At 48.1% G+C, this 24518-nt stretch overlaps 1 protein-coding gene across 2 annotated transcripts; it reads left to right on the top strand.

Annotated features, from left to right (window-relative positions):
- Nucleotides 1-445: 445 nt before the first annotated feature.
- IL10RB (interleukin 10 receptor subunit beta) lies at nt 446-24073 on the top strand. Of its 2 annotated transcripts, none has more exons than XM_032474377.1 (7): nt 446-618; nt 1832-1955; nt 5614-5771; nt 8231-8331; nt 12166-12313; nt 17115-17272; nt 23340-24073. In XM_032474377.1, the coding sequence occupies exons 1-7, from the start codon at nt 570-572 to the stop codon at nt 23619-23621; spliced, it is 1020 nt and encodes a 339-aa protein (XP_032330268.1). In that variant the 5' UTR covers nt 446-569; the 3' UTR covers nt 23622-24073. The 2 variants fall into 2 exon arrangements, with proteins under 2 accessions (XP_032330268.1, XP_032330226.1); XM_032474335.1 differs by having other exon boundaries at nt 8165-8331.
- The last annotated feature ends 445 nt before the right edge of the window (nt 24074-24518 follow it).

Here is a 24518-nt window from a genome sequence, read left to right as displayed (position 1 = left end):
TTACGGTAAAGACCCTCTCAAGTGGGATTTGCTAATGGAGTGCTTTAAAATCAATTTATTTGCAGGGAGAGGGGATTATGGAGGATGTGCCAGTTCACTGGAAAAAACTTGGTGAATACTGAATGGTGTAAAGAAAAACCACCATCACCCATAAGTCTACCACCCAAATATAACCTCTAGGTTGGCATGGTAGTGTATTTATTTAACTTGCGGGCTCCTTTCAAAGCAAGCATTTAGTGTAATGGGACACTGTGCCTACAGTTTTGCAACCTGTTTTACTATCGGTGTTTTCCACTCACCGGGGAGGAAAGTCCCCTTTCACTTCTGCATCTCCTTGCTCCCCGCCAAGCCTTTGACCGTGGCCTCTCCTGCCCGGAGCACAGGGGCGGGGCCCGAGGCAGGGGCGGGGGCTCGTGTCGCCCCGCCCCGCCCCGCCCCTTCCCGGAAGCAGCCTCGGGGCGGGGCAGGCCGAATCTCCCGGGCGTGGACGCGGGCGCGGGGGCGTGTGCTCCGGTGCCCCGCGGCTGCCGGCGGGCCCCCGAGCGCCCTCCCGGGCTCCCGGCGAGACCATGGCGCGGAGCCTCCAGAGCTGGCTGGGCGGCTGCCTCCTAGTGTCAGGTGAGGGGCCTGCGGGGAGGGGGCACCGGGAGGTCTCCAGGGCGGCGGCTCGACGGCGTGTACCGGCGCCTCCCCAAGCCTGCGCGGGGACCCTGACCCGCCGTGGTGCGGCTTCTCGACCCGATGTACCCTCGGGGACTCGGAGGCTGACTACGACGCCTGGACCCCTTGAGCGGACCCCGTAGGCACACTGAAAGTGACTAGGTACCTGGGCAGGCCTCCCATTCAGCCCTCAGCATCCCAAGATCTGAATTCTGCTCCTCAACTCTACAGCCCTGTGGCTTCTGAGTTCTAAATCAAGTGAAACCCTTTTGTCCTGCCCTAAATTGCCTGCCCAGGTTCAAACAAGATGGTCCCCTCCTTCCTTTCTGATGAACTTATCCCTGGCCTTCCAGGATACCTCTGGGGTGTTCCTTCTACCTATCAGGCTGTTTCTACCTAGGGTGCTCCACCTGTACCAGGTCGCCATAGCGCCAAGTTCATGTCGGAGCCCTCTCCTTTCCTTCCCCTACACTATCCCTTTGGGAAGTGTCAGCCGAACTCTGGCATTAAATACTAGCTACGTGCTCTTGCCTCACATTTTTATCACTGTTGGCACTAGTTAGGTGATGAGCTCATGGTGGTTTATTATATTCTTCTCTCTCCTTTTGTGTATGTTTGACACTTTCTATTTAAAAATTTAAAAATGATTTCTGTCTCTAGTGTAAATCTGTCCTCTGTTCTCCAGGCTCCATCATCCGTCTGCCTCTGACATTCCCACTTGGACATCCTTCAGCATCTCAAACCTAATGCAGATCCTACAATGGGACTCTTGGTTTCCCTATTCCCAGCCCCAGTCAGGGCATCAGGTGCTTAAGTCAGGAATGGATACTAACTTTTACTTCTTCACTCCAGGTGTATCAGGAATTCTAGAGTTCTATACCTCTGGGAATATATCTAAAATCCATCTACCCACCCCCTCACATCTTCTCCCACCAACCAAATCCAGATCACCCTCATCCATCCCCACTTCACTCTTGCTTTCCACCCTCCCCGCCAACCCTCTTCAAATAAAATCCAGACTTCAGCACAGTTAAAGCTTGTCTGTCCCTCACCCACATACCCATTCGAAGACTTGGAGCCATAGGGGAAGCCCAAGTATTGGATATGGTTATTTCCTTGGACAACCTTTTTGAGGAAAAAAGTTGTCAACTTTTACCCTTTGTTTTTACAGCATTAGGAATGGTGCCACCTCCTGAAAACGTCAGAATGAATTCAGTTAATTTCAAGAACATTCTACAGTGGGAGTCACCTGCTTTTCCCAAGGGGAATCTGACTTTCACAGCTCAGTACCAAAGGTAAGTCGAGGGCACTCTAGGCAGGAAGGCACCAGAGGGTGGTGGCCCTGGGCTGGTCACTGGGCCAGACCACAGAGGAGAGTCTGACTGCTGTCACCTCCATAACCATGGTAGCCTACGGGAAGCCTTTTTCCTGGTCCTCTTTCTTTTTGGCCCTAAAATTCTTGTGAAAACTCTGTCCTCTGAAAACAGACAAGTAAAATCCTTTTTCCTTTTTCTTGTGATAGTTCATGGTGTGATCATTGCAGGGCCACTGAAAAATAGACATTTTATCATGTAGACATGGGTGTCATCAGCCACGGTGGTAACCTACTACATTGCGAGCATACTGAGTTTGTCACAATTGATGTTTCTTAAGAGAAAAATGCCATAGATTACCATCTTCCAAGTACTTAAAGTAGTATTGCTGGAAGTCAGCAATTTACAAGTGGATGCTCTCCAAGAAAACTGAGGTATGCAAAGAAGCCCAGAAGCCTCTTGCTAGCTTACCACCCACCCCCTCCAGTAGGTTATAACCTGGGTGCCCCAGTGCAGGGTGGTGCAGACAGTGTGCATAGTCGGGGCTCAGTTACTCCAAGGCTCTGTCCTGAGACTGCATGTAAGACAGCCACTGGCTGTCAAAAGCTCTGTGAAGACAGCAGAGGCTTACAAAGGAAGGCTGAGTGTCACCCACAATGATGACCTCCGCTCTGATCTCCTAGTACCTTCCCTGCCTGTCGGTTTTTCCCTGTGCCAGCCGTCCTTTGGCAGCCTGCCACCATACACCCCAGGCTGGACTGCAGGTGACGCCCCTTTGTGCCAGGTGCAAACAGCAACAGGTGGCCAAAGGCCAATGAGCCACACACCTGCTTCCAGTGTGACTCAGAAACATACAAAGGCAGACAGCTCCTTCAGTGAGGAGAGAGGAAGTATGGGTCTCGGATGCCATTAATGCCACACTCCTCACGCGGCCTTCATTTTACAAACATATCCAAGGCCTGCTAAGTCAAAGTGAGACAGGCTGGCTCCTGGGATGTGGGACCCAGGGCTGCAGTGCTTGCACGAGGGCAAACATCTCCTAGAGCAACAAAATACAAAGAAACCATAAGGGACTAAAAATAATTGCATGCATGTGCAGTTGGGGCACATTATGAATAACAAGATACAAAAAGACCAAAAACCCAACTGCCACTTAAAGCAGGCAGCTGCATGTGATCCCTGCACACAGCACCACCAAGAGGGTAGGTGGACCACCTAAGCCACCCCTCCAGCCTGATCCCTGGACCTGCCCCTGCCCTCACCCCATTTAAGGGACCAGCTCACCCCCACCTCAGGGAGCAAGCAAGGGAACCTGTTACTTGTTTTAGCTCCTTTATGCTGTGAGTCTCAATAAAACCTTGCCTGAATTTCTTATCTAGCCTCTTACCAATTTCTATTAAGGGTTAGGGTTAGGGTTACCCTAAGAAGTAGAAAGATAAGTAAGAGAATCCTTGTTTACATTCTTTTAAACTTGTTAGTTCAAAATAATTCTAAGCTAACAAAACATTTCAAAAATTTCAAGTATAATACAAAGCACTTCCAAATAGCTTGTATCCAGATTCACCAATTTTTAAGGTTCTCCACATTTTGTCTCCCCATTTCTCTCATACATAATGCCTTTAGCCTCTTAAAATTTCATTGTGTATTTCATAAAGGCAAGGATAACCTGTTACATCACTGCAGTACAGTTGTCAAGATTTGGCAGCCTTACCAATGATACAATACTTTAATCTAAGTCTATATTCCAGTTTTTGTCAGTTTTCCCAAGGGCTTAAGAAGGGGCATTCTGAGACTTCTTTTTCTCCTGCAATATATTTTCTAGCACTGATCGGTTTTATAATCTCATCTCTGTTTTCTCCACTCTGTCTTGATAGCTCTAGGGATTTCATTATGGAAAATTAACTTCCCTGTCTCTCTCCCTGTAGTTTATTTTTTGTTGTTCTGTTCTTTGCTTCTTTGCCATTGGAGTAGACGTGTTTGGTTTGGGGTGTAAGTCTGTTAGGTAAATGTTCCCAGTGACTCCCCAGTAACTGGTAACCAAGAGTGAATGTGTGGGTTCCCAGTCTTCTCAGTAGATGTGCAGACTGAGCATGGCATGTGCTGGGTGTGGAAGAAATTTGATCCTGAAAAATCCAATTTACCCTTCTATGCCTCTGGAAAAGCTTTGTTTAGAATTTAACCTGAGCTGCCGCATAGCACAAACTCTGTTGTACGTGTGCATTGGGTAGGGATGGCCAGAGAAGATGATGTCATGGTGGTTTTTAATGTGTAAACATCTAAAATAATTAGATATAAATATGGGGAATGGATCATATTACCTGCTTAATGGGAAGAAAAATATTTTTAAATATAATTTAAAAATGACCCAGTGAAAGAGACATTATTGCAAAACAACTCTCGAAGTACTCCGTGTTCCAGCCAATTGATGCATTAGTTTAAATACATGGAAGGAAATGTCCACCAGTGAGAAACCCCCTTAATGAAATGACCCCTGGATTTTCCCAATTGATGAGATGTTCGGCAGCCATAAAGAGTTGATTGATTAGAGAAATGTTTGTGGTATATTAAGTGAAAAAAGCAAGATAGTAAAATAGTCTGAGCCGAGTTATCTCTGCCTGCTAAGAGTGCAGTGGAGTGTGGGGTGGAGCCCGAGACAGTGGAGTCTAAAGTTAAGCAGACCTGGGTTCCATGGGGCAGATTTCTCTCCACGCCTGCACCGCATCTACAAAATAGGAGTGATGTCAGTTCTGCCCTCCTGGGTTGTGAAAATGCAATGAGATAATATTGATAAAACAGCCCTGCCTGACACCTAAGTGCTTATCAAGTGTTGGCTGTTACTTTTATCACCACCACCTTTTTTGTCGCCTCTGAGGGCAGTGAGATTGGTTTTGGCACCGAGATAGGAAGGTGTCAAGCAGACAAAATTCTCACTTTTTGCAAGGCAAGAACCTGCATTTCCTGAAGTTGGGCGGAGCTAATTATACCTCCTGCTGTGAAATTAGGTTGCACGCACCTGGTAGGTGTTTGCAAGCAGCCCTTTTCTTCCACTTCATGCTCTCCCTTTGGTGATTGGTAGTCAGGGCTGGAGATCTGAGATCAACAGGTTGTTTTATAATTTTTTCCAGCGTAATTGAACAAGAGTCACTTAAAGGACATTTTTGAAATCGTTGTGATATACTTATTTTGGCTAATCTGTGTATATCAACATTTCACAAACCAAGTCCCACAGTTTTCAGAAATATATAATCAAAGAAGGAAGCTTTTGGTCAAATATGTTGCATACACAACCCCTTTTTGGAAAGACGCGTGCTCATCAGGATAGGAACGTCTCTGAGAAGTTCTGTTGTAAAAACAGACACTTATTTATATCTCACCCAGTTTTTGCCCTGAACTGGTTGAGCATTGGGATGGATTATTTTTGAAATGTCTTATGATACCTCAAGGATCATTAAGATCCCATGAGGCACGGTTTGGAAAAAGCTCGTATAAGTGATACATACTCTTCATAAAAATTGATGATTAAGAATTTGCCTTATTTTCTCATTACCCTCTGGTAATCTTCAGTAGCAGGAAGAATAAACCACCAGGCAGCCTCAGAGACTCAGGTTAGAACTCTCATGATTTTTTTCTGATTTTCTAGTTATAGGAAATTCCAAGATGTATGCACGAGTACTGTCTTGACGGAATGTGACTTCTCAAGTCTTTCCAAGTATGGTGACCACACCTTGAGAGTCAGGGCTGAATTTGCAGATGAGCATTCAGACTGGATAAACATCACCTTCTGTCCTGTGGATGACAGTAAGCCACGATGGTTTTTATTTTGTTGTAATGTCATCTTGCCTTGGTTGTTTCCCCCTTGGGTGTCCCATCAGCAAGAATTCTTTGCCCACAAAGTGAATGGCCTTGCACATCGAACTTAGGGGATATGATAAAGAGGGCTGTGGCCTTGAAGAAGTTTGTGGAGATAGGAAAGGATAGGCATAAGTCAATAAGATAATTAAATAGAAATTTGAGTTGGGGAGGGTATAGCTCAAGTGGTAGAGCGCATGCTTAGCATGCAGGAGGTCCTGGATTCAGTCCCAGTACCTCCTCTAGAAATAAATAAATAAACCTAATTGCCCACCCCCGCCCCCTGCAAAAAAGAAAAGAAATTTGATAACTTGAATGCCTTGAGAATAAAAACAAGTTGGGGCTTTGTGGGTATAGCTCAGTGGTAGAGCGCATGCTTAGCATGTACAAGGTCCTGGGTTCAATCCCTGGTACTCCATTAAAAAGAAAAAAAAATGAGTTGGGTCCAGTGCTGTTGATGAGAAACATTGGAAGGATTAGTGTGGTGAATTTTCTACAAGGAAGGCAGTTTGGAATCATGACTTAAAGAAATGTGACACAATAGACAGAAGAATGAAGATTGATTTTAGGCAGGTGTTGAGACAGAAAGAGCAGATCAGACAGCCAGCTTGCCCGGCATGAAGGCCAGAGGAATGGGCACAGCTGATGGCAGGTGGGTTGGGTCAGGCTGGCCAGTAGGCATCAAAAAGAATGTTCCAGGGTTAGATCTGGAGGGTCCTGGGGACCCACCAGAGGCCATGAGATAAACATCATTAGAATATCAGGAACTGAAAACTAAAACACCATTTAGCAATTGAGAGAATAAAGAGGATAAGAATCTCATTAATAAGACTCAAGTACAGCCCTCCAAAGAGCAGACAGACGCATCAGGAGGATTGTCCACGTAGGGAGGGGTCTTTATCCTAACCACGCCCCTGCTCGGACCCTCAGGGCTCCCCCAATTTCCCTCTCCATGGTAGGGAATGTGGCTAGAATATCTGCCCATTCCTAATTTTGTCCCAGGCTTGGACAAAAAAAAACTATCTTATTTTTGGAGTCAGAAACTATCAAAGTGATGTTATCTTTTCTAAAAGTCTCTTGATAGATACTAAGAAAAAACGAACATTTGAAAATACAAACAGCTTAACAATTGAACTGACTTACCAGTTCCTTACTGGTTCCAAATCCTGTTTGAGGGCCATTCTATGGAAGTTCTCTTTAGAAACTGATACTGGATAGATAAGCAGTTTGCCCCAAGGTCACTCAGGTATCAGATGGCAGCGCAAGGATTCAGGCCCAGGCTCCCCCATCTGTGCTGTTAGCAACAACTGCCCCACGTTGGCTGTTTGCCTCTTGAAGTTTACATGATGGGAAAGTGCTTCAAGATGTCATGTGGAACCTGTTTATACTTGCTTCAGAAAAAATATCTAATAGGTTTTCTTATCTGGTTTTCAGCCATCAGCAGATTAGAAATGGGGTAGAATGCCAGAAGCAGACCCATTAGCAGCCCCCAAAGTGTCACAGCAGCCAGAGAAGAATACAGGCTATAACACAAACAGAACAGTGGCCCAGAGCCACTTACGATTCAGTCCACAGTTATTATTGAGCACCTACTACGTTACAGTCATATTCGTAGTGCTGAAGCTACAACAGTGAACAAGACAAAAACCCCTGCCCTGGTGGGACACACATTCTAATGGGGAAGACAGATAATCAACAAACAGTTATGTATTTTATGATAGTGACTGTGGCTCTCTAGAAAATAAAGGAGGTACCTGGCAGGGAGAGAGATAGGAGCTGCTCTTTACATGGAGTGGTGAGGGACAGTCCTCTCTGAGGAGGTGGCAGTTGACCAGAGACCCATGGGACATCATGGAAATATCTAGTAAAAGAGCTTTTGGGAAAGGAGCAGCTTCAGACCTTGTAGGAAAATGTGTATGGTTAATTATATATGTTCAACACTAAAGATAATAGAAATGCCATCTGTCGCTTCCAACTCAGTAAAGGAAATAAAGAAAATTCAACCCAACAGAAAGAAAAGGAGAGGAACAAGCCCCCCAAAAAGCAGTCTTTACAGAACACACAAAGTAATGTAGTTGGAATAATTCCAAATCAGAAATTACACTAAACATAAATGAACTAAACCTGATTAATAAAGGCAACAGTTAAAAGATTAGTTTTTTTTTTTAAGAAGCAAAATCCAACTATCCTTCTTAACCACATCAGTCAGTGTCTCTGCAACAGTGTCTCAAAGGGCAGAGTGCTTCAGTAGACCAGTTGGTCTGCCCAGTTGCAGAAGATAAGTGTTGATTTTTTTTAACATGTGAATTTTGATTGTCATTTTGTTGTGTTCTCATACTTAGCTATTATTGGACCTCCTGGAATGCAAGTAGAAGGGCTTGCTAATTCTTTACATCTGCGTTTCTTAGCCCCCAAAATTGAGAAAGAACCTGAAACATGGACTATGAGGAATATTTATAACTCATGGGCTTATCATGTGCAATACTGGAAAAATGGATCTGATGAAAAGGTAAGCTGGGTGAATCATATGCATGTCAGATGTAAGCTCCCTGCCTTACTCAGTGTTGATCTGAGGCCATGACAATGGAGGGAGGTTTCGCCAGATGGCAGCACCTTATGGTCCAGAGGATCTCAGGCCTAGTCCTTTGAGCTTTAGAAGCTTCCCACTTGAGGGATGACCCGACCTGTATGTCAGGTCACGCTTTCCAGGCCACAAGGGAAATGCAAAGAGCAGACTTCCTGGCTGCTGGTGCAGGGAGGGCTGGCCTTCCTTTCCCCAAAGGGAAGTTGCCAGAAAAGGCAGAGCTGACTCACCAGTTGGCTGGGATAACTTGGAGTCAGCTGTGTCAGTGATCAGTGAATGACTACTGTTTCATGGTGTGAACCCCCAGGTCCCACGTACCCCATGGAATAGTCAAGTCCATGGTCAGGGCCACCACAGCCCTGGATAAATGATGTCACCTTTTACCTGACTGACCCCATCTTTTCCCATTGCTTTCCTCCTCTTTAGGGGACAATTCCTTTAAAAAAAAAATGGACCAGCAGGTGGGGGCTATAGCTCAGTGGTAGAGTGCATGCTTGATGCGCACGAGGGCCTGAGTTCAATCTGCAGTGCCTCTGTTAAGGAAAAAATAAATATATAAAAAAAAATGGGGCTAGAGGTGGAAAGACCCAGTTGGAACTTTGCCCCTGCCACTGTGTGACTCTGATTCTTGACCTCAGCTTGTCACGTCTGCAAAATGGGCTTGTAACCTACTTCATGAATAAAGCGGGGATAATAACCTACTTCATAGGGTTGTTATGGAATTTAATGACACAGTGAAAAAAATTAACTTGTCCCATCGTCTGAACAATGTATGTGGTCAATATGTGAGGTTTCCTTCCCGTTATGTAGATATGTTAAGGCTATAATCATTCCTCTTTGGTCAAGTTTAATTCTTATACTTAGTGTTTCTGGGCTGAAGGCCATTTGTGGGCCTAAAATGACTTACATGTATGTTACATAAGTTAAGTTATATGCTGTCTTCTCTACATTAAATGTTGATCTTATCAGTAATTCTCAAGGATCTGGGAGGAAAGGGTCACCCATGTGTATTATCTGAGGAATGATATAATTAAATTTATATATATACACTGTATAGCCCAAAGAAATCTCAAGTGAATTTTCCCCCCCAGAAATGCTCCATTGTGATCAATTCATAACATAAATAAATGTTGGATCACTATGTTGTACACCTGAAACTCATAAGATATTGTATATCAACTATATTTCAATTTTTTTAATGCTTCATTGAATGATACAGGATATCTGCCTTCACAGATAAGATGACTTTCCTCATAGTCAAGACCCCAGGAAATGCAGGCCAAGGAAGCAATACAGAATGATGAGCTTTATGGTCACTTATTGCATGCAGTTGTCCCTGCTAAACTCTGGGATGCAAAGATAACTCCTACTATGATTAAGGATCCCCTTCCACAGTTACCATGCCTGAGTGCCGCCTCCCACAGGCGCAAAATGCAAAACCCAGCCTATCTTTAGCTTCTTATCTAGAATCTGCCCACAGGATAGGCATCTGGTTGCACATTTGTCCCATCACTCAACCTGGCTGTGTGGAACGCTCTGGCGTGACATGCAGAGCATTGGAAAGGCTGCGTGCTCCCCAGCGCCCCCCTCACAGGTGCCTGCGGTGTTACCTTTAGCAGTTCGTATGTGCTATGGACTGAATGTTTGTGTTCCCTCAACCCGCCACACCCACCCCACAGATTCATGTGTTGAAACCTAATCTCCAATTTTGTGGTATCAGGAGGTGGGGCCTTTGGGAGATGATTAGGTCATGAGGGTGTTGCCCTCGTGAACGGGATTAGTGCCCTTACAGAAGAGACCCCAGAGGGCTCCCTCCCTCATCCCTTCCACGTTGTGAGGACTCAGCAAGAAGATCCAGCTACAGACCAGGAAGCAGGTCCTCCTCAGACACCAGATCTGCCCATTCCTTGATCTTGGACCTCCCGGCCTCTGGAACCATGAGAAATAAATGTCAGTTGTTGATAAGCCACCCAGCCCACCAGTCTGTGTCATTCTATTGCAGCAGCCATAAGGCACTGTGGTTCCCTTTTCGCATGCAGGTGTCTGTCCCTGAGCAGGTACCCTAGTAGGTCCCTGAGCTGAAAACATAAAAGGCTTTTGGAAATTCTGTTTCTTCCTGAAGGGAGAAAGTGAGAAGATGCAACCAGCAGTTGTCCAGAAGTGAAGGAAGGCTAGAAAAGCAGGCGGAGGGGACTTGAGCAGGCCCCCTCACATCTGCGCCACTCTCTTCCCTGTCTGCCTCTTGAGCATCAGCCTCTGAGGTTAGTCCTGAAAAAATTGCACTGTAAGGTGCTAGAGGTATTGGATTTCTAGAAATGACAGCTGGGGGAGGGGAGAGGTAGTTCTTACTTCTGTTTTTCATTATTAGAAGTTATACTGTGCTCTGCATGTTTTCTATGAGTATGATCCAGTTCTTGACCTCAGTGAGCTTAGCTTCTCATACAGTAAAGGACTAGAGATAAGAGGTCAGCAAGCCCAACGGCCCAAAGAAGAATAACCAATTACCAAAGTGAAAAAGGAGTCTGCGCTCACTTACTGTGAAGTTCCTATTCACATAACAAATTTTACATAAGACCCTTCTGTAAGGAAATTATGACCATGCTGGAAATACAGGCCGTACGTACTCTTTTAATTTCCTTTATTTTGCCGGAAACTATCTTGGTTTCTCAAATTCAGAAATATGTCATCAATTAATGATACCAATTATGCTATTCCAATCAAGCTACGATGAGTCCAGGATATCCCCACCGGAGGCAGGCTGTGGCGTGTGCCCTCGAGGAGAGGTGAGCCCTGGGGGAGGGCAGCCCAGCTGCATGAGTGGAGAAGTGGTTCCGAGGAAAACATGATCTCAACTTAGAAAATCATGTTGAGTCTTGCTGTAGGTGTCTGTGTGCCTGCTAGCTGCTGAAACAAAGTGCACTGAACTGGGCGGCTGCAGCAACAGAAGTGTACTATCTCGAGGTTCTAGAGGCTGGGAGTCCAAGATAAGGTGTCTGTGGGATTGGTTCCTTCTGAAGACCATGAGGAAGGATCTGGTCCAGGCTGCTGGTAGCTACTGGCCATCTTTGGGTCCTTCGCTTACAGAGGCATCACCCTGACCCCTGCCTTCATCTTTATGTGGTACTCTGTGTGCATGTCTGCGTCCAAATCTCCTCTTCTTACAAGGACACCAGTCAGACTGGATTGGGCCCCCCACTGCTGACTTTGTTTACCTTGATTACATCTGCAAAGACCCTCTATCCAACCAAGTCATCTTCTAAGGTACCAGGGGTTAGGGCTTCAACATATGAATATTAGGAGGATGAAATTCAACCCATTCAGCTGCTTTATCTTTTTTTTTTTTTAAGGGAAGTAGACATGGGGGAGGGTACAGCTCAGCAATAGAGTGCAGGCTTAGCATGCACAAGGTCCTGGGTTCAATTCCTAGTACCTCCACTAAAAAATAAAATAAAAAATTAATTAAAAAATACATAAAGAAACCTAATTACATCCCCCTTCCCCCTCCAAAAACAAAACAAAACAAAGAAAGTAAGATGGTTTGTATGTCATCTAAACTAGAGAATTCAGGAAATGAGATGGTTTGTGAGGACTGTCAGTCCTTGCCTCTCCCTTAGAATGGTATCAGGGTGCCCTGACATAAACTGGGAGGAGCACCTGCTTCCTGAAGTGAAGATTAGAACTGGTGAGTGTTGGGGAAGGAAAGAAAAGATGGTGCCCCTTTACTGCTGAGGCATGTTCTTATTTTTGTCTCCATTATAGTATACAATTACTTGTCAGTACGACTTTGAAGTCCTCCGAAATCTTGAGTCATGGACAACTTACTGTGTTCAAGTTCAAGGATTTCTTCCTGATCGGAACAAAACGGGGCAATGGAGTGAGCTGGTCTGTGAACAAACAACCAATGATGGTGAGTCTTAAGATGCACCATCCGCAGCTCCCCCTCTCTGAGCGTCCCTCAGAGCTTTATAGACTCCCAGCAACTATCAGGGCTGGAAAGCTCCTGAGACATCACCAAAACCCCATGACTGACTACTTCATGCCGGGAGGGAGATCGCCACCCTCTGAGGCAACTCATTCACTCTTAGACCAAAGAGACTAAAGGCAAGTCCTTCTACCCAGGGAGCTGAGGTCCCCCTCCATGCGGCCCCCTCCAATGTGCTGGTTCTGTCCCCTGGGGCTCCCTGAAACAAGTCTCAGTCCTCCCAAGACCACCCAGCAAAGGTCGCGCCCTGGCACACACACCCAGGAGCCTTCCCTTCCCAGGCTGCACATCTCCAGTTTTTCCAGACACGATGCTTGGGAGTTCGGAGGCTCTCTCACTCTCCTCAGCGAGCCGCTTTCTGGGTCCCTCGTGGATGCTGGCACCAGGACCTCATCACCATCCCTCACATATGACGTGTATTGCAGCGTCTGGCAGAGTGCCCCAACACTTGGTGTTTCTTAAAAACACACACACACACACACACACACACAAAAGGAGGAAGGGAAGGAGGAAAAGAGGGAAAGGCAGGGTACCAGCTGGCCTGGACCCTGATTATTTGTACACAGACGCATTGCAATTGCATACGAGGTGATAAAAACTTGTAGCCTGGATGTCTGCACACAAATGAGAGGCCTTTTTGCTATTTAAAGACATCCAGAGGCTCAGCCAGCTCAGACCATGAAAGGATGCACGGGTGCAGGTCTGCTCCTGGCCATTTGCGTTCACGGAGGTCCTCCTGGAAGCAAGGCGCTGAACAAGGGGCCACAGAAACACAACGGAGAGTAAAGAATTCCCGCCGGCGAGAGTGCACAGCTTTTCATCTTCTGTGTGGCTGCAGTTCTGAGGCGGTCACGGGGCTGCCATCACACTGATTCATCATTTCAAGTTCCTGAATGTTGGTTTTTGTCACTGAACATATTTCTCACCCGGTTTTGCTCTGTCTCACCATCTGATTTGCTGGGAAGAGCCTCAGGATCCTCACCAGGTTGTTATTTAAACTGTTGGTGTGTCTAGGACACACCCTCCTTTAGACTACTCAACTGCTTGCTTACTGGTCCCCCATCCATCTGAATATCGTGGACTGTTATGCGCTATTTTGGTTTATTATCCACAAAGTCACCGTGAAAGACTTTGGCAAAGTCTAGTATCAGCTAAAATCGACAGCCAGTGCCAAGCACAGCACCGCCCCAGCAGTGTCCCAGGAGTGGCTGTCGGACATTTCACAAAGCAAGAGCCTGGTAGTCAGATGTGCTTGGAAATGATGGTACCCCACTTTTCCCTCTCAGAAAAGTCACCCTCTATATTAATAACATTTTTAGCGTATTAGATCTTTCAACACCTTTTTTGAGGATGAGCATTCCAAGGAAGACAGCTTGGGAAAAACCTGCCCATAATATGCCATTATTTGCCAATAAGTAATTCTATCTGGAAAAAGGAAAGGCAGCCGCTATTCGCTAACTTCTTGGTGCCCTCATGCTACTATTTTTAGTTGCTGTCCGTATCTTTTTTAAGTGTTTGTCATTAGCTCCTTAACGATCTATTCTGGAATGTTCATGTTTTCTTTCTGGACATCGCATCAAGTTTACCAGCCTGTAGTTTCCTGAATCTTGCTGTTGTTGAGGTTTTTTTTTCCCCATATTTTGTAAATGCACAAATTACTTCCCCGAATCCAGGATTCTGTCACTTGTCCCATGCACGTGCTCTTTTCAGTGTCATCCAAAACCCTTTTACAATCGTATTAGCAAATTTTCTCAGGATTGCAGAGCCACAGAGAAGATGGAAATTCTTGCTGTGTCTCTGGAGGGAATTCTCTGTCACTCTCCTTTCTTTTTCTGTCGCCCCCAAGTGCCCCACCTCTGTCAGCCCGTGTTCCTCCTGCAGTGGCTGAGCCTCTCAACAGAGCCTTTAAATAACAAAAGCCTACCATTTTATTCCGCTCCTGAATCACGTGTCAGAATTCTGTACCTTGGGAACCTGCATCCTGCTTGAATCATTAGAGGCCCTCACCTTGGAATCATTCCTCTTTCCTCTAAACACCCGCTGGCTGCTTCCCCCAAGCCTTGAGTACAAGCCCGGTTGTCCTGTGGCCTGTCCTTCCCCACCATGAACTCCAGAACATGTGACATCGGGCAAGTCCTGAACTGCCTGGTGCCCCAGCCACTTCATCTGCAAAATGGGGGAAATAAAATGATGCTACCACACAGGAGGGTTGGTGCTGGGAGGACTCCAGACAGTGCCCAGCGCAGAGTGAGCCCCAGCACGTATTAGCCATCACTATTATTAATAAGGACATTATTCATCTCATATCTTTAGTTGTTCCTTAAGGTTTATGTCATGAAACATGGCATGGGGCACACAGTTTGACCAAAAAGAGAAATATTTCATGATTGTAAATGATCACCCATTAACTGACAAAGTCCAAACATTCTAGAAAGGAAAAAGGAAAGTATAGCCCATTGAAAACCTGCTTTCATCAAACATCATTTTGGGTTCGTTGAAACAGTTCTCTCATTTAAACCTCACAACAGGTCTTTAGTGAGAGCACTGGAAGGCCTTCTCCCCTTCCTCAGACTGGAAGGTGAAGGTTCAGAGAGGTGAAGTAACTTGCCCAGTGGCGCTCAGCTAGTAAATGACAGGAGGGAAGTAATGTCTGTGCCCACTGCCTACAGGTTAATTCCGTAGGTAAGTGAAGGTGCCGTTTCCCTGCGGGTGAAACAGAGAAAGGGGTCCAGCCGACAGCGTGGTCGGGTAGACTGAAACCAGCTGGAGAGCTTTTTGTAGAGGGTGTGATTACTCAATTCCCCCACAATTCACAGCCTGTGTAAAGCAGGGTCCTCTCCACCCCCCTCTTCTCCCTCGGGGTGAGTCACAGAAACACCCTTTGTATTTTGTCACCATCAACCACGTGTGTTCGTGGAATGTTCTTGTCTAAGATGCTGCGATGTCTGGGCCTGGGACCCAAGGACACCCAGGCACTGCCGCCCAGGGGTTCATCACAGTGTCACCAACCATGCCAGGGAGGGGCTTGGCAGTCCACATTTAATCAGTGTTGAGTGGGTGATTCTGATTCATGGCAAATTAGAGAACCGCTGAAATATTAAATGAAAAGACGGATGGATGAGAAGGATCCTGGAACTTCCTCCAGAGCTGGGACATCAGATCTCAGGTTGGCCTCCTGTTTACAGCTGGGCGATAGCCTGGGGGCCTCCCCCGCCGGCTCCCTCGCCACAATACCCTGCGTCTGCCAGGGAGACAAATCTGAGTTGAACATGCAAGAAGTGCACCCCTCGATTCTAGTAAATGAAACAAGAACTCAGAGGGACCCAGGATGAGTCCCTCTGAGCTCGGCAAGGGCACAGGCTAGAAAGGTTGTGAGGCCACTGCCAGCGTGAATTGCAGAGTAAGAGGACGAAGAGGGAAGGGAGGCGGGCTCGTCAAGCCTCTCACCCCTTATGACCGCCATATCCATCCTCCAGTGTTTAAGGGGTGTCTGTGGCCGGGCACCCCGCTCCGTGCTGGGAGGGGCCCGCAGGGGACTGCAGTCAGTGTCGCTCCGGGATTGTGTGCTGTTACGGGGTTCTTTGATCAGCCCTATGTGAGTAAGAATTGACATTTTCCCACAGACCATCCCCTTAAAACGACTTGCTCTCACAGGGCTGGGCCCATTCACCAAATGCTTTGGCTTTGGATCAGGAGGGTGGTTCTGGCTGCCAGGGGTTGGTCATAGAGAGGTCAAGGAGGGCGGCTGGCCAAGGGGCTGAATGAGGGGAGCTGGACCACCCGGGACGACATCCTGGACACCATCAAAGATAAAGCCAGACATCAATTAAAGCAGTAAAAACTGATTTGAGTCAATCACAACTGTAGGAGGGGAAAGAGCTGGGAGTTTTGAAGGAAGAATAGGGAACCAGGAGGGGAAGAGAGCAGAGAGCCAGGGAAGTGAGAAATGACAGAAACTGGTGAGAGGGCTGGTCAGTATGGATGCGGGCAGGCTGTCTGTGTCTAACGCTCAACGGTATTTGTCAGATGGGTTCCGCCTTTGTACTGAGACTCAGAGACAGGGGCCCACTTTTTCCCCATTTCAGAGGAATGGCTTTCAGGTCCTTGAGAAAGACACTCTTGGGTTGTAGGAGATCCGTGTAGGTCTCAAAGGGACAGAGGAAGGATTTACAGTCCTAAGCTTTTTATGAAAATGTACTAAGAAAGGAAGGTTGGCAGAACAAAGGTGAGATCTTTTGGCGGCCTTGGGTTTTTCCAGACAGGAGCTCAAGGGGGCGCTGGGTGGGCCCAGGGTTTGGCCTGAGAGTCTCTGAGTGCAGGCCATTGGATGGGGTGGTCCGTGTGATTCTCAGGACAGAACACTGCAGCACGTGTTTTTCAGTGGGGCTCTGGGGACCCAGGGAGTCCTGTTTCTTGCTTTAAGCCACAAGAGGTTTATCCAGACCAGGTTGCTGATGGCTGCCCTGTGAGTAAAGCAGGTCAGAGTGCTTGCTTGTGTATATCAGCAGTCATGCCGAAGCCCAGGTTGGAGGAAGATAGGGAGAGGACAGAGGCTTGCAAACCTCTGGATCCTCGAACAGCTGCTGTGTATCCCCCACACACCTTCCAAGATGTTGGGCCCCATTTCTGGGCTTGCCATTGTATTGTGATGGTGAAAATAGTGTTAAGGGCACTGTCATCCAATCTGTGCATGACAAGAACATGACCCAGCCCGTCATCCCCGCAGAAACCACTCCCTCGTGGCTCGTGGCCGGTGTCCTGGCCGCCTCGGTGTGTGCCGCCTTCCTGCTGCTCCTTGGCTGCCTCGCCTCACTGCGCTGCCTGTACAGGAAGGCCCGGTACGCCTTCTCCCCGAGGTATTCCTTTCCACAGCACCTGAAAGAGGTAGGTGGTACCGTGGAGCCAGATGTGGGTTCAGAAACGCTGGCTGGAAGGAGTTTTCCTTCTAAGTCAGGGCCGCCTAACTCAGCACAGCGGACTTTCCTGGAAAGGACACATGCTGGTCCCAGCCCTGGGGCCATTTCAGGGACATCTGTGCTCATGGAACTGTCCTGTGGGAGAGGACAAAGGTTTGTTCCAGAAGCCCTCCCTCCAGCCAGGACGCTGTTCCTTCTCCAACCTTCCCTGTCCTTGGGATGTCAGGGAGCAAAGGTGATGATCCTGGGACAAGAAAAGACAAGGCAGAGCTCAGAGCAGAGAAGATAAGGGAGAGAAAACTAGGCTGAGTGCCAGCAGACAGCCAGGGGAGAGGCTGGGAGAAGGGGCAGGAGCAGCTTCAGTTTGGGGATCTCTGGGAGCGACAAAAATGATGGGAGGCGGTTCGGAGACTAGAAAAGCAATTTTCTTTTTTCTGTCTTTTTAAGAAAGCTATTTTCAAAGGGTTTAGAAGGAAGAAGGGATGTACCTGGGTAGAGACAGTGGGACAGACGTAGCCTTAAGAAATGAAATTCTGGCTATACACTCACCTTTAGAAATGAAACTGTGCCAAGCCCAGCCCCAGAAGACCCAATCTTCAGTCTCATTCCCCAGGAAACAGACTCTAAGATGGAGGTTTGCATTCAGAAGGCTTAATGAGGAGTAGCTTTGGGAGTAATACCTCTAAGGGAGCGAGGTTAGCAGGCTGGGAGGAGGGGAATGTTGAGATGTGATGCTGTCACAACAGAGGTCTCTGCCATCCCACAGGGGCTCTGGAGCTGGGGTGGCTCTTTAGAGATGACCCGAGCTGAGGCAAGAGGGCCTGTGGGTCCCATGTTAACCGTGGGCTGGGTGTGGGCTACCCCCAGGAGGGAGGCGAAACTAGGGCGCAGGAACTCGTGGGGAGACCCTCAGCAGGGAGGCAGCCCTGCTCCCGCAGCCAGGGGACTGCGTGCCTCCTTGCTGAAGGAGGTCCGGGTGGCTTACTGCGGCATCCACTCCAGCCCACCCCGTAAACCACCGGGACCCACGGTACAGTTCCTCCAGGAGCTGAATTGATCTCTTCTCCTGGGGAAAGTTACAAGAGGAAGGTTAACGGAACAAGGTCCAGCCCCACCGCTGCAGCTGGTCCCGGGTAACATTCACTGTCTCGCTGCTCTGCTGTCCCTGCTGGAGGCCCCTCTCCCCTGACTAGCCCTGCTGACCTCACAGGGCATCTCACACCCTCAGTGCTAAAAGCCTGAGCCTCTGCTCACGGGGCCGCATGGGTCTGGGCTGCTCTGCTCCTCCACTTGCCATCAGGACAGGGGACGTCTCAGTGCCACTAGGTGCCCTGTCACTCAGCTGGGTGCCCCTCATCACGTGGCAGCAGCCTTTTCTCCTCCCAATGACCCATGTGCTGACTCCTTTCCTTGCCGGCTAGTTTCTTGGCACAAGGAGCCTGACATGAGAAGGTGGCCGCTATAACTGAAAGTTTAGTGGGACCCCTACTGTGTCCCCTGGTGGAAACGTCCCCTCTGAGAACCCTCTAGATCAGAGTCAGCAAACTTTTCCTTGAAGGGCCACAAAGTAACTGATTTAGGCTTTGAAGCCAAGATTGAGATCTTATGTGGATACCTATAGAACCACTTACATGTAATCATTTACAACTTTAAAACCATCCTTTGAAACCAATCCATGCTCATGGATTTAGCCCATGGGCTGTAGTCTGCTGAGCTCAGCTCTGAGCGCATAGAACCTAAAATTGCGTGGACACGGAGCACCGGCTCCCAGGAGCATCACTGGGAGTGAGGGTGGGCAGGGCCACTCCCACTTCCACCTGTTGGTCCCTAAACCTCTTGGGGACACAGTATCACATACTGTCGTTGAGTCTCGGTGCATGCCTGGTGCCAGGGGACAACATGCTCCAACCTTCAGCAGGCTGGCCACTGTCCTTCCAGGCTGGCAGCCGCTGGGGGGAGGTGCAGCACGCGGATACCAAGCCACTCCTGGCCTCCTCTGCCATCACTGGGTCCCGGGGCCTGACATGGTGTAACGCAGGGCGTGCGTTAGTCAGCTCAGGCCGCCATAACAAAGCACCACACACTGGGAGGCTTAAGCAACAGACACACATCGTCCCAAGGCCCTGCAGACTGGAAGCTCAAGATGCAGGTGTTGGCAGGGTCTGTTCCTTCCAAGGGCCGTAAGGGCGAAGCTGCTCCGGCCGCTCCCCTCACTTCTGGAGGCTGCTGGTCATCTTTGGTGCCTTAGTTTGTAGAAACCTCACCCCATCCCTGCCTTCGTCTTCACGTGGTGTTCTCCTGTGTCCAGATTTCCTCTTCTTTAAGTCACTAGTCATATCAGACCAGGGTCCACCCTAAGGGGCTCCTTTAATTTGGTTTCCTCTGTAAGGACCCTATCTCCAAACAGGGTCACATTCCGAGGCCCAGACTCTGGAAGGGGCACCAGTGCACCCCGACTGGAGCTGACACTTGTTTGGGGAATGATCAGCCGTACCTGTCCTGCAGGGCCTTGCCGGCACTGCTGAGGCCTGACAGAACGTTTGCTCCAGGGACAGAGGACCCCGCTGTGGGTCTCGGAGTCAGTATGTGGTCCTGAGACCTCCCCACGTGGAGCTGCTCCCAGAGTCCAGCCACACGCCTCTTCCCGGACTCCCTCGCCTTCCGGTCTCCCTTCCTCGGGCCCATGACCGCCAACCTCGCCATTAGGGCCCTGCCTGGGATTCCACAGATACCTGGCCTTGGGCTGCTTCTCTTTCCATACAGAGAGGATAGGTGACCAGACGCACAGCCCGAAGCTCTGCCAGTTGGAGGCGCTGTCCTCACCACAGCTGTCCGGGGCAGGCCAGGTTTGGTTTGCACCCACGTGCCACCCTGACCTCCCTGTGAGCCATGTTTGGCCTCTCCCTCCTGCGAGTCATAGGACTCATCCCCCACCAAGGTCAAGGTGTGAGCAGAGGCAGCAGGGGCGGATGAGGGGGGTCGGCTGGGCCACCTGCACATGCAGCCTCTGACCCCACCTTAGGACCTGGTGGGTCTGACAAGCCTCGTGATGGTTACTTTTAGGTGGCATGGTCACCTGGCGTCCTGTGGCCGGAGGTTCTGTCTCTCCCAGGTTCCCATAGCCCATGATCCAGGAGCTGTTTGCCAACAGGGTGCAATCCTCCGCTGCAGACGGCAGCCTGGCCGCAGAACTGTAGTGACCCGCACTGTGGTTCTCTTGGGATTTGCCATCAGCTCTACACAGTGTCTTTTCCCACCACAGGCCCTTCAGGGATCTCCCAGGTCTCACAGCCATTTCACATCTGTTGGGTTCAGTTAACACATTGTCATCTGGAGATGAGGCCAGGCCTTCGTACCCCGGTGTTAACCAGCATGGGATGTGGCCAGGGCAGCTTGCTCCAAAGCCCAGACCATCTGTGGGGCCCTTTCCTGCTCCGGGCCCCCTCAGGGCCAGCAGCCTTTTGTGTCACTCAGTCAGTAAACACACTGGAGTCGTGTTCCAGATGTGGAACATCCTGCCCCCAGAGCCCTAAGGAACCCACCTAGTATGGTGCTTCCTTCTTAGCGATGGGCGGTGAGACGTGATAATCAGTCCCTTCCTTTGCAGAGAATGTCCTGGCATGGCCTATTCCATGGGACCGCTAAAACGGATGTGGGAGGTCCCTGAATCTTCACTGGACAAGGGTCCCACCTTCTGAAGTACATATGTCTTACCCAGGCCTTGCCACTTCTTGCTTTCCTGGTCCTAGTCCCATATTGTCATGATAGCTGATGTCAGGCCTTGTCCGCACACCAGCCAGTCAGTTGCTCCAGGCCAGCTTTGGGGAGGACAAGTGCCCTTGGCTGAGACAGCTGCCTTCCTGGACAGGGACTCCACTAGGAGCCACTTCAGCTCCAGTGTGGGCAGCACAGCCTCCAGTGTGGATAGAAGGTGGGCCCCATGACCACAGGCAAGAGTTTCAGAGTAGCCAGAACCTTCTAACAAGAGTGCCCGTGAGACTGCAGCACCAGAAAGAGCCAAGAATCCTCCAGAGGTGGGCTTCTGAGAAGCCACGTTTGCAGCAGGGAGAATAAAGAGGTGCGGGCCCTTTGCTCTGGGTAGAAGGTGTTTTGTAAATGGAGAACAAAGAGGAAGCAAAACTGTTCACCTGCTATTTTTGCTTCTGGCTTCACCATCAAAGGGACGTGTCATCACACAGGAAAGGACAGACGGGGCGACAGCATGCTGCCAGGCAAATCAAAGCCAGAGACCAGCGTAGTTAAGGGGCCCATTGGAAGCAGCTCTTGCCCTCAAGGCAGGAAGACTTTGCAGACGTGACTGTGGACCAGCCCCTGTAATATCTGAGAAATACAGGTGGGGGCGCTGGAGAGGGGCCAGGGGAGTGAGGGAGAGGGAGGCGCCCAGAAACTCTGGAGCAGATGGGGTTCCTCACATCATGAAATTCTCCAGTTTGACTCATCATGTAGAGAATCCATTAACCATGGTCTAGAGAATGTACAGATGACATTAAGAGGGAGCAGACAGGTGACTTAAAGAATAACCAACTCAGGGGGGGAGAGGTTAAAAATGCAATGCTTTAAGGAATGTTTCTCCATCTCATCTTGAAGATTAAAAGCATTAGTGGACCTACAAGGATGAAAAATGGAGAATGTGAAATCAGGGGATATTCCAGGAAACATATATGGACATTTTCATTGTTGAAGTGTTGGAGTGACAAGGATAATTAGACTGGTTCCTGTCTGTAACTTGCCCGTCTGCTGACGGGACACACTGAAGAGTCAGCATCCGTAAAACGTGCTAGATGGAAACACAGCACCTAAGTTTTAAATTTGCTAGTAGCCAGGTTTTTTAAAAAGTAAAAAGAAACAGATGAAATTAATATTAATAATACATTTCATGCAGCCCAGTGTATCCAAAATATCATTTCAACATGTGATCAATTGTTGAAATATTTACAGTCTTTTTACATAAAAGTCTTCAAAATCTGGTATGTATTTTACGTATAGAGTCAGACCAGCCACATTTCAAGTAGTAGCCACATGTGTGGCTGGTGGCTGCTATACTGGACAGCGTGGGGCCCACTGGACACTGGGTAGCACCAAAGAGGGTCCCCAACTCAGTGTGAGGACACACAGGAGATTGTTTTTCCAAGACACATCTATCCCGTGCCTGCAACATCCTTGCTTCCTAGAGGAAAGGATGCCCAGGCTGTGTCAGCCACACAGCTTCTTGATCGTCCTGAAAAATCACCCTCTGGCTTACAAGAGGAACTGTGAGAGGCAGACCTGTGGTCACTTAGCAGATGAGGTGCAGATTTATTGTCGCAATATTAAAATTGTGGTAAAACACACATAACGTAAACTTTACCATCGTAACCACTTCTGTGTCCATTTTAGTGGTCTTCTAGTACATTCACATTGTGCAGCCATCACCACCATCCATGCACAGAACTCCTTTTGTCTTATAAGACAGAAACTCTGTATCCATTAAACAAAATTCCCCATCTCCCTCTCCCCGCAGCCCTTGGCAACCACCGTTCTACTTTCTGGCTGTGAGTTTGCCTGCTCTAGGTACCTCATGCAGGTGGAATCATACAGTATTTGTCCTTTTGTATCTGGCTTAGTTCACTTAGCATAAGCTTCATCCGTGTTGTAGAGCTTATCAGAACTTGACTACATTTCAGGGCTGGATAGTATTCCATTGCACGTATAGACCACCTTCTGTTCATCCAGTCATCGTGGATGGACACTTGGGCTGCTTCCATCTTTGGCTATTGTGAATAATGCTACTCTGAACACGGGTGTGCAAATATCTCTCTAAGACCCTGCTTTCAGTTCTTCTGGGTATATACCCAGAAGTGGAACCATCGGATCATATGATAATTCTATTTTTAATTTTTTGAGGAACTGTCTTATTGCTGTTGTCACATTTTTTTAAACAGCGTCTTCCAGCCAGGAGTTCTATATAAAATCATGAGCCCAGAAAAAAGAATGGGAAACTTTGATAATTAACTCTTTTTTTTTTCCTCCTGCAGTTTTTGGGCCATCCTCATCACAGCACACTTCTCTCATTCTCCTTCCTACTGTCTGATGAGAATGAAGTTTTTGACAAACTGAGTGTCATCACAGAAGTATCTGAAAGCCACAGGCAGAATCCTGGTGCCAGCTGCAGCCTCAGGATCCAGTCTGGGCAGGGACCCTTTGAACTAGTCTCCGAGGAGGGACCACACTCAGCTGGGCACGGTGACCCCCTGCTTCTCACATCTGCCTCTGAAGGGGATCAGAGCAACACACAAACGAGGACCGAGACCACCTGAGTAAACCCCAAATCGAGAACTCTCAGACAGTGGGGTAAGCATAAACAACCAAAGAGCTGAATTTTAAAGGCTCACTTGGCAAAAAGACTCCGTATTGGGAACTTGCTACTTTATAAAGGCCTTAATGCTTAAAAAAAGGAAGTAGTTGGCCACTGGAGGTATGGTTTTCAACCTCTTGTGTTCACTGATATACCAAAAAAAAAAAAAAAAAAAAAAAGGTTTTAAATGGTGGCAAGCAGAAATATTTAAAATGAGGAATAAAAACTGAGATACTGTAAAATCTGAGCAGAGTGCCAATAGACTGGTCCAAAAAAATGGCCTGGACTCAGAAGTAATTGTCAGCAAACACTGTACAGAGAGCAGACTTTGTGGATTCTCAGAGACTTACTTTCCTACATGGACGAGTTTTATATAGCACTATTAAAGTTTATTTAATCTGTGTGTATTAATGATACTGCATCTGTGTGACTGTCAGATTGAACAAGGTTCTCATGCGTCATGTTTAATGTCCATTCATTCAGAGGATGTTCCTCAGTCCCTGTCTGCGGTCAACCAGGGACTGTGCCTGGTGCAGGGGCCCCATGGCATCTGGGAAGCTTCAGAGAATAGAAGGCCCCGGGCTTTGAATTCCACCTCGGACACTTACTGGCCCATGACCGCTCGGTTTCCTCATCTGTATGTGGGGATGAAAAGACCCAAGGAGTAGTGTCACTCTGTGAAAAATGCCCACGCCTGCGCCAGCACAGAGCAGTCACTCAGTGAACAGTAGCTAGTCCTACCAGCAACATAATCTCATGGGTATGACTGACTGCACAAACCTAGGTTAGCAACAAATGTCCCTTCTTCTGGGCCAGATTGCCCAATAAAGCAGATTCATCAAAGTTCCCTAAAAGAGAG

This window comes from Camelus ferus, chromosome 1 (assembly GCF_009834535.1).
Source record: "Camelus ferus isolate YT-003-E chromosome 1, BCGSAC_Cfer_1.0, whole genome shotgun sequence".
Taxonomy (NCBI): domain Eukaryota; kingdom Metazoa; phylum Chordata; class Mammalia; order Artiodactyla; family Camelidae; genus Camelus; species Camelus ferus.
This window is presented reverse-complemented; position numbering and strand designations above follow the sequence as displayed.

What these genes read in the sequence shown, in the direction of transcription:
- IL10RB (XM_032474335.1), top strand. Translation starts at nt 570, where the DNA reads ATGGCGCGGAGCCTCCAGAGCTGGCTGGGCGGCTGCCTCCTAGTGTCA. An exon ending in CTTCTGTCCTGTGGATGACA is followed by an intron (nt 5,772 to 8,164) that starts GTAAGCCACGAT and finishes TCTCATACTTAG; the next exon opens with CTATTATTGGACCTCCTGGA. An exon ending in TTCCACAGCACCTGAAAGAG is followed by an intron (nt 17,273 to 23,339) that starts GTAGGTGGTACC and finishes TTCCTCCTGCAG; the next exon opens with TTTTTGGGCCATCCTCATCA.